This window comes from Onthophagus taurus, chromosome 6, assembly GCF_036711975.1.
Source record: "Onthophagus taurus isolate NC chromosome 6, IU_Otau_3.0, whole genome shotgun sequence".
In the NCBI taxonomy this organism is placed as follows: domain Eukaryota; kingdom Metazoa; phylum Arthropoda; class Insecta; order Coleoptera; family Scarabaeidae; genus Onthophagus; species Onthophagus taurus.
Window position 1 is genome coordinate 650,176 of NC_091971.1, and position 10,317 is coordinate 660,492.

The 10,317-nt window shown below is 30.8% G+C and overlaps 1 protein-coding gene across 1 annotated transcript; it reads left to right on the forward strand.

Annotated features, from left to right (window-relative positions):
- The first annotated feature begins 29 nt into the window (after positions 1–29).
- LOC111414639 (signal transducing adaptor molecule) lies at positions 30–7,006 on the forward strand. The gene is made up of 8 exons (XM_023046033.2): positions 30–241; positions 324–484; positions 547–795; positions 848–1,148; positions 1,237–1,536; positions 1,590–1,807; positions 6,078–6,397; positions 6,454–7,006. The coding sequence occupies exons 1-8, from the start codon at positions 196–198 to the stop codon at positions 6,611–6,613; spliced, it is 1,755 nt and encodes a 584-aa protein (XP_022901801.2). The 5' UTR covers positions 30–195; the 3' UTR covers positions 6,614–7,006.
- Positions 7,007–10,317: the final 3,311 nt, after the last annotated feature.

Consider the following 10,317-nt stretch of genomic DNA (forward strand, 5'->3'; position numbering starts at 1 on the left):
GTTTATCACTAAAACGGCAACGTCACTCAATTTGTTTACAAGTGAAATGTCATCGGGTTGACGTTTATTAAAAAGTGAGAAGACGTATTTTTCGACGTGTTTTGATTTTTTTTTATGGAAAAGCTTGTGAAATCCAATTAACAACGATTTCGCGTAAGTTTGATTTAAGTTAACAACACATAAATTGATCGAAAGATGCCGATTTTTGGGTCAAGTCCGTCACAGTTCGATGCAGACGTAGGTGAGTCATTTTCTATGTACATTTTCAGACAATGTAAATCGGTTCTATCTGGAAAAAAACGTTTCTTTGTGTCTTTATTTAGAACGAGCCACCAGTGAATCTAGTCCGGAAGAAGATTGGAGTGTTATCATAGATGTTTGCGATAAAGCTGGAAAAAGTACAGATGATGCCAAAAATTATTTAAAAGCGATTATGAAAAGACTTTCAAATGTTGATCCGCATATAGCTATTAAAGCAGTTACAGTATGTTTTTAAATATATAAAATTTCCCATTAAATTTTAATTAAAAGTAATATTTTTTAAAGCTATTAGACGCTTGTGTTAAAAATAGTGGTAAAACGTTTCATTTAGAAGTAGCATCAAGAGATTTCCAAAGTGAATATCATAAATTACTAGCTTCACAAAAAACGCACCCTAAAGTTGTTGAAAAATTAAAAGAATCTTTAAAACGTTGGGCGGAAGAAGAATCGTTTAAGAAAGATCCCGAATTGAGGTTAATACCTACACTTTATAGTGATTTAAAACATAAAGGGATTGATTTTAACGTTGAAACTGTAAGTAAACAATTTTTTTAAATTTTAAATGACTTAATTTTTACATTATTAGCCAATGAAAAAGACGGTTGTGTTAAGTAAAGATCCGAACGTAGTACAATCTCAAGATGAAGAAGACCAAATAGCCAAAGCAATTGAATTATCATTAAAAGAAGCAAATAGTTCCCCACGATCATCATCTGGGGGAGCAACAACAACTGGTTTAACTTCAACATCTTTATATCCATCAACAAATTTAAGCACTGTTACCAACCAACCAGCTCAACAACAAAAAGAACCAAGAAAAGTTCGTGCTTTATACGATTTCGAAGCAGCTGAAGACAACGAATTAACATTTACTAGCGGAGAAATAAGTGAGTCACTTATTTTTTAAATTATGATGAGTCAGAAGATGTATTATTAAGCGATTATCTCCAATGATTGTATTCATTTCTTATCTAGTTTTGGTTTTGGATGATTCGGATCAAAATTGGTGGAAAGGAAGCAATCATAGAGGTGAAGGTTTATTTCCTGCAAACTTTGTAACGTACGATTTACAAGCGGAGCTTGAAAACGATAAGAAAAAAGCCGTACATTTTGAAGAATCGAATAGTAATAGCGATGAGGCCGCTGCGGGGATCTTAAAAGAATTAGAAAATGTTCAAATCGATGAAGATAAAGTTAATCGACTTTTACATTTGTTACATGAAGTTGATCCAACCGATTTAGAAACGGAAACGGATGAAATGCTTAAAATCGAACGTAATTTTTTTAAATAATTTTAAGGATTATTAATGGGATTTGTGTTTTTGTAGGTGAAGTAAACGCAATGGGTCCTTTAATTGACTCGGAATTAGAACGTGTCGATAGAAAACACGCCCAATTAACACAGTTGAGTTCTGATTTAGTGGAAGCTTTTAGTTTGTATCATACGTTGATGAGGGAACAGCAATTCCCTACTTTACCAAATAAATGCGCTACTAATTATGGTAATAGATATCAACCTAGTTTAACACAACCACCTACTTCAATGGTAAATATATTCGTTAAATTTTTCTTTTTTGAGTTTTTAATTTTGACATATTTTAATTGAAACATAACCTCAAAGTGTCAAATTTGATTAATTTAAAAATTCTAACCTAAAAAATTTATGTCAGTTGAAGTTGTTAGGAGTCTCTCTTAAAAATCGATGATTTTTTTTTTAATCGATAGCAATTGAGTCAAAAGAGGCGTAAATGATAAAAAAAAAGTGCGGAAAAGTGTAGTACTTACCGAAAAATCACTTTAAAGTTGCGATTTGACGTTTTGTTTTGGAAGTTAAAAGCAATGTTAAATATGCATTTTCGTATTAAATCCTAACCTCAAATTGTTTAATTTATACCCACGCACTAAATAAAAACTTATTTTCACTAAACTTGTTGAGATTACAACATATTTCCGGATGAAAACCTTATTTCTTAGGCTATCAAAGCATAATGACAATTACCTGTCGTTAGATAGAATTGTTTCTACCAAATGTGTGCTAATAGACTTTATGTTAATAGATTGTGTATCAATTGATATGTCAAACGACTGAAATATCTTTATATTGTAAATATAAATGATAAATAAGTATAATAGCTTATTTAATAGTACCTTACTTAAGTTAAAATAGTTAATTAATTAAAAATTAATATTAAACAAGACGTTACAAAATAATAATAAAAAAATAACCCGTGTGACGATGGCAACAAACTGTGCATTTAACCAAATGACAATTACCTACAACTGACAACACAAGCAATGTTAACCATGTATTTTCGTATTAAATCCTAACCTCAAATTGTTTAATTTATACCCACGCACAAAATAAAAAGTTATTTTCACTAAACTTGTTGAGATTACAACATAATTATTCATAATGACACCTATGTGAAGTTAGCCCCCAATTAAATAGCATTTTACATGTATAGTATTTTGATTATAACATGAGAACCAGTGAACCGATTTCGATAAACAATGTCTCATTCGAAAGCTTAATCCTTGGCCAATACGAAAGTGGAAATGCCCGATTTGAAAATTCTTTCGAATTTCGCTAAAACGCCAAAATAATGCGAAGATACACGAAAATAACACAAAATTGACCTTCTTTAAGTGGTGATAACTCGTAAACAATGTACCCGATGATCAAGATCTATACGTCACTCGATTCGTCATAGTGTCTTCTATTGAAATCACAAAATGTTCGATTTCAATTCTCTCCCGCTAACTTTATACAGCCCTCGGAATGACACCGTCTTCGGCTCGTTGTTTATGCACGTGTGAACGCTCAAAAGTATAGTCCCCAATATAAAAAAAATTAATTTAAACTAAATCGACTATAATTAAAGAACAGTTTGACGGATTTTAATGTTTTATATCTCAATCGAAAGTTTGTGTCTGGCTGAATGCTGTTGTCGAAATGCCCGATTCGAAATATTTAAGGATTTTGATTAAAACACAACAAACGAATTAATTAAACACATCAATTATCTCCGTAACTAATTGACCAATTTTAGTCATCAAAATCTCGGTCGAAAGTATGATCTGCAATGAATGCGAAGGTGGAAATGACCCCGCTAGAGATTTCGAGTCGGGCATTTCCACTTTCGTATTGGCCAAAGATTAAGCTTTCGAATGAGATTTTGATTATCGAAATCGGTTGACTGGTTTTCTTGTTATAATCAAAATACTATACATGTAAAATCCCATCTAATTGGGAGCTAGAAAAGTTTGGAGCTAACTTCGCATAGGTCCTAATGATTAAGTGCCTGTCGGTTAATAGACACACATAGACTGTGTGTCTATTAACTATGTACAAGAGCGTCGCCAGCTAGGAGCAAAGATAGATTCGAAAAAAGAAATTGAATAGAATATAAGATACAAATAGATTCTAAAAATCTATTTGAAATGTTTATAATGTTTGTTTTTTTTTTGTATGTTCTAACTCAAAATCTAATTTCTACACAAAATTCTTATTTGGGCGGTATTACATCGATAAAAGCAAGATTGACGATTTTTAAGCAACATGTATATTGTAAAATTATACGAAGATGGGTTTATGGAAAAGTTGAACTTGTTCATTCATAAGTAGATAGTTATTATTATTTTTATAATTTGTTACACGAATGTAAAAGCTCAACTCCTCCATAATTTATATTATGTTCAGTCTTTATGTGGTGCTTAGAAACATTGGAATTTGCTTTAGTTTTATGTTTACGAATTCTAGTTTTCAGCCTCCTCCACATTTGTCCGATAGCAACAAACTTTCCAGCAACAAACTTGTATCTGTAATTTTTTATCTACTTTCTTAGCTGATATCTTTCTTATTATTAGAGATAATTCGAGATAATAATTAGAGATTCTTTCTCTATCTAAAACCGGTCTTTGTCTGTCGATAAGTTAATACTAAGATCAATCTGTACTTAAACTACAAAGCGGTGGCTCTGTACTTAGATTAAATCGCTTAAAATTACCAAACTTCAAGCCTTTGTGCAATTGTTATCAAACCGAATTTTAAAAAACTATTATCATACTCGGAAAGAGCGCTCTTTAAATTATCTTAACCCGGGTTTTCGTTGGTAAATGTCTATCGGCGACATGCTTAAATCGCCCTTAATATACATCCCTACACGCAAAAACGCTTAATTACTATAGAAGTATAGATCTATCTTATCTATTTCTGCTCTCTCTAATGGTGTATAACACGCGGCTATCGCTGCTTGGTTATAGAGTTTTTTCCTGGTGATATAAGAAAGTTATTGATCCCAACAATGTTTAAAAGTAGCTAAAACGTGTGAATTTGGTAATTTTTTGACCAAAAACGTCCTTGTGTAACTCTATAACTTCATGATATACTTCTATAGTTTTCCTCATATCAAATAAGAAAGTTGTTTAGAGGTAGAGCAATTAAACGTTTCTGTATATAGAGATGTATATTAAAGGTGATTTAACCATGATGCTAATAGATATTGACCGACAAAAACCCGGATTAAGATATTTGAAGAAGCGTTCTTTCTGATTGTGAACACAGTTTTTTAAAATTCGGTTTGATAACAATTGCACAAGGGCTTGAAGTTTGGTAATATTAAGCTATTTTACGTACAGAGCGGTGTTCTTCATCTTTTATTGATTTTAATATTAACATATCGGCAAACGAGGACCGACGATTTCATAAAGAAAGAATCAAGCTTTCATATGGTGCATTTAGTGTTCTGCTATATCTAATAATACGAAAGATATCAGCTAATAAAATAGATAGGAAATTGCGGATAAAAGTTTGTTGTTGGAAGGTTTGTTGCTATCGTCAATCGGGCATTTATACTTTCGTATTGGCCAAGGATTAAGCTTTCGAATGAGACATTGTTTATCGAAATCGGTTCACTGGTTCTCATGTTATAATTAAAATACTATACATGTAAAATTCTGTTTAATTGGGGGCTAACTTCACATAGGTATCATTATGAATAATTATGTTGCAATCTCAACAAGTTTAGTGAAAATAACTTGTTGTAAAATAAGCAATTTGAGGTTAGGATTTAATACGAGAAAATACATGGTTAACATTGCTTGTGTTGTCAGTTGTAATTGTCATTTGGTAGGGTTAAATACACAGTTTGTTGCTATCGTCACACGGATTATTTATTTATTTTTATTTTGTAAGCATGTCTTTTTTAATAACTATTTTAATTTAACTAAACTACTATTAAATAAGCTACTATACTTATTTATCATTTATATTTACAACATAAAGATATTTCAGCTTTCAGTCATTTGACAGATCAATTGATACACAATCTATTAACACAAAGTCTATTAATACACATTTGGTAGAAACAATTCTATCTAACGACATTTAATTGTCGTTCTGCATCGATAGCCTAAGAAACAAGGTTTTCATCCGAAAATATGTTGTAATCTCAACAAGTTTAGTGAAAATAACTTTTTATTTTGTGCGTGGGTATAAGTTAAACAATTTCAGGTTAGGATTTAATACGAAAATGCAATTTTAACATTTCTTTGAACTTCCAAAAAGAAACGTCAAATCGCAACTTTAAAGTGATTTTTCGGTAAGTACTACACTTTTCCGCACTTTTTTTTTATCATTTACGCCTCTTTTGACTCATTTCCTATCGATTAAAAAAAAATCATCGATTTTTAAGAGAGACTCCTAATCTTGAATTATTCCAATTTGATTAATTTAAAAATTCTAACCTCAAAAATTTATGTCAGTTGAAGCTGTCATTCAAAATGATTATTTTTTTAATTTTATTATTTATTTTTAGTTTAATGGAAATATGCCACCATCAAATATAGGTCATCCTTCAATGATGTATTCACTTCCACTTCAAGATCGTCCCCAAGTAATGATGCCTCAAAGTATGCATCAATTTCCCCCGATGCAATTACCTTCGGGTCCATCGTCAATGGGAGGTCCAATCTCGATGTCTGGGGGACCCCAATCGATGCAACCTCAAGGAATACAGCCGGTCCAAAGTATGATGATGGCCCCTCCACAAAACATTCCGTCTAATCAAGGCCAAAATTTACCACCACCTGGTTCTATTCCGGAAATGCAAATTAGATCGAGTTTTCATCCGAGCATGTAAATTTAAAATTAAATTTTTACTACAAGTTTAGAAATTGTTGAAAAACTTTTAGTATGCAAAATTTCCCTGGTGGAATTCATCATCATCAAGCGTACCAACAGAGTAGAACAGCTTCGATGGCGCAATCGCATGTGGGCGCTCAAGTGGGCCCCCCTGCCGGACAACAACCTCAAAACGGTCCGTATTCGACATCTAATACTCATATTATGTAGTTTGGGCTTGTTTAGAAATTATTTTAATCGGAAAAAAATATATATATTATGTATATGCGAGAAAAACTAATAATAATAACGAAAGAGAAAGAGAAGGATTATAATAAAAATAAAAATGTTCCAAAGGAGTCCGAAAATAAATATCTATCCTAAGATAAAGATTTAAAAAACAATGTGTGTATATATATTTTTTAATAATGGAGATGGAGAAAGAAAAATTATTGGAATGCTAAAATATTAGACAAAGAAATCGCGGAAGTATTTATTGTTAATAAAAAAGCGAAAGTAAAATATTGAGATCAAGAAATAAAAACAAAAAGAATGATGTGTAGTTATCGTTCAAATGGATTCATATATTTGATGTAATATTTAATAAATTTTATCTTAAAAAGACTTTTTTGTTTTATCTCTTATTCAATATTTCCTACAAAAACGTTTACCAACATTTCGTTATTATAAATGCTAATAGAAACAATAAAAATGTTATTAATGTAGAATATGATGGGCAATAAACCAACTGGTGCACTCATAAAATGCAATAAACGAATTTTCTGATAACGATAACGATGTTGTTATTATCATTTTTCTCTTGCCCCCCTATATATTATTACATTATTACATATTTCAATTACACAAATATTAAAAAAAAAGGTCAATGTTTTTATTTTTAAATTTTACAATCTTAAAAATCCAACAAATGCGTTAACGATTGAAGCAGGTGAAATATCTATTGAAGTTAGAACAAAACTGATGTGTACGACATTTCTGATTAGAAGTCTCATTGAATCGATTGTCCAGAGATCAACAGAGTAGAGAGGATTTCGCAAATCTTCATCTCACGGCCGTTGGCAAAGAGATTGCTAAAATGTACTCAAAACTCAAGCCTGCTATCCCAAATTATACAGAAAATAAATACATGATATGCACACCATGGAATATAACGTCAGAATGCTGGTACCAATGATAACATTTGTCCCCAGATCATATAAATGCTTAAGATCAAACAGTGAAATGATTTGTGTGGTTGATAAGGTGTTTCATGTGGGATTTAATAATAATAATTTATTGTTTTTCAAAAGGTTATAATTTATACTAAGTACAGGGTGGTTCAAATTCGATGTCCGAATAGGCTAACTCGGAAACTATAAGAGTTAGAAAAAAAGTAGCTTACATGTCATGATCTCGTTTTTCGAGAAACTGCTAATGCCGAAAACCTCATAGCGCTATCGTCTTTTGTTTTTCCCCTAGAGGCCAAAATTGAAAATATCGTAAAACCAATAAGTGCAATTATCTTGGTTATTATTATAGGTGGAGTATTATAACTACGACATTATATGGACACTTTTTTACAAAGAATTTCATGACATAGTCAAAAAAAATTTTTCGGTTTTAGATTTTGAGATATCATGGGAATTTTCGTTTTTTTAAATGGAAACAACCACTGATTATTCGCTTATTAAATTAGTTATTTTTTTCGGATTACAAAAATATAGGGTTCGACAGTCTATTTCTTATTGTTTTAGAATAAAGCTAAAAATAAACTTTTTTTATAGAATTTCCATCTAGTGTCGTCGAGGAAATTAAATTTACAGTTTCCTGTAAGTTACGGGGCGGTAGGTAAAATCTAAAAAATTAACAATTAAATACGAAGATAACTTCTGGTATTTAAAAACAAATAATTTTTTAATATGTAACATTCTAACATGTCAAACTTTTCAAAATTTTCGTAATTGATCTTAAAAACAGGATTTTTAAAGTGACACTTCAGAAAATTTTTGAATACAAACAAATGTTGCTATGTTTATTTGAATTAAAAAAAAAACTTGAGCGCCATCTATCGATAATTTATTAAGTCATTTAAAAATAATATTAAATCGTAATAAAGAATGTGAAATAATGTCAATCTATTCCAACTTTTGTGTAAAACATATATAAATTAAACAGTTCAACAAATATATTTGTTTCAAATATCAGAAATATGTTTTTTTAATTTTTAGTTATAGAACCGTAATTTACAGGAAACTGTAAATTTAATTTCTTCGACGACACTAAAAAAAAAGTTTATTTTTAGTTTTATTCTAAAACAATAAGAAATAGATCTGTCAAACCCTATATTTTTGTAATCAGAAAAAAATAACGAATTTATTAAGCGAATAATCAGTGGTTGTTTCCATTTAAAAAAACGAAAATTGTGATAATATCTCAAAATCTAAAACCGACAAAATTTTTTTGACTACGTCATCAAATTCTCTGTAAAAAAGTGTCCATATAATGTCTTAGTTATAATACTCCACCTATAATAATAACCAAGATAATTACATTTGCGGGTTTCACGATATTTTGAATTTTGGCCTCTAGCGGAAAAACAAAAGACGATAGCGCTATGAGGTTTTCGGCATTAGCAGTTTCTCCAAAAACGAGATCATGACATGTCAGCTACTTTTCTTCTAACTCTTATAGTTTTCGAATTAGCCTATTCGGACATCGAATTTGAACCACCCTGTACAATACTTATAACGTATATAATGCTTATCCATTTAACCCGCCTTTCCCTGTCACACCACGTCTCCTCGTTGCCACCACCTCCCCCATCCATCTCCTTCCCTTGTGCCTCCACTCTCTCCCCCAGCATATGGTGTAAAGACTCTCAGCCTTCCCCACATCCCTGTCCCTGCTCTCCAGTTGTTTCCACATCTCAATCCCCTCTTTTCTTCCCCTGTTCACTTCTTCCGTTGAATCATGCAGGATTTATATTATTTCATTGGGGATTAAAGAATACTACCGCTTTCCAGATCAATTAATCACTAAGTTAGACTAAGAAGACTTATTGTTAGACCTAGTTAAGACTAAAAAGACCTAGAACTAGAACCATTCGGGTTTAGCCGAATTGAGAGACGTGCGACTAAGCCCGAATGTTGTAATGACATTAATATTAATTTTATTCGAATCTTTATACAAAGTAAAGTAAACAATATCTTGGGGTCAATAAAAAAAAATGTTAATGGATTTTAAATTTTTATTTGACCCTAAAAAAGAATAATATTTGTGTGTGCTATTTTAAAAATACATATTAAAGAGATTAAACTTTTTTATCCACGTGACTAAATCAACAACAAACATTCTCAAATGTAAATCGATTGTATAACGATATATTAATGACTGTTTTGTCACAATTCCTTCTCTGAACTTCAAGGTTTCACCTTCTAGAATTATTATTATGTATCCCGTTCTTTACCTTTTTATTATTTCAAACCTTAATTATAGATAGAACTCATTCACTTTTACAGTCATGCTAAGAAAATTTCTTATAAATGCAGGTTTAACGTATTTAATTATTTTTTTCTGTTGATTTGTGAAGTTTCTCTCTCGTAATTAATTGGTTTAATTAGATATTTACGAAACTCAAAAATGACCTCAACTCCTCTCTCAAATTAAATAATTTTCTCATTGCGTTTTAAAATAAATTGGATACTTTGGTTAATGATTATAGAGATGATTTATGCTTTTTTAGAAATTAATTGGAAAAATGCGGTGTGAAATTAAAAACATCCAAACAACTTTTTTCTAAAGTTCCCTGGAAAAAAATTATAAATTGAGTATGTCTAGAAAGTTGTCCGCTTACTTGGAAAGTTCAACCTTGAAGAAAGCAAACCTCTTTCTATACCAACTATCTTTTAACTCAAACGAAGAATAATAGTTTGAAA

Coding starts and splice junctions, on each gene's coding strand:
- LOC111414639 (XM_023046033.2), top strand. CDS start 196: ATGCCGATTTTTGGGTCAAGTCCGTCACAGTTCGATGCAGACGTAG. Junction 796..847: donor TTGATTTTAACGTTGAAACT/GTAAGTAAACAA, acceptor TTACATTATTAG/CCAATGAAAAAGACGGTTGT. Junction 6,398..6,453: donor TCGAGTTTTCATCCGAGCAT/GTAAATTTAAAA, acceptor AAAAACTTTTAG/TATGCAAAATTTCCCTGGTG.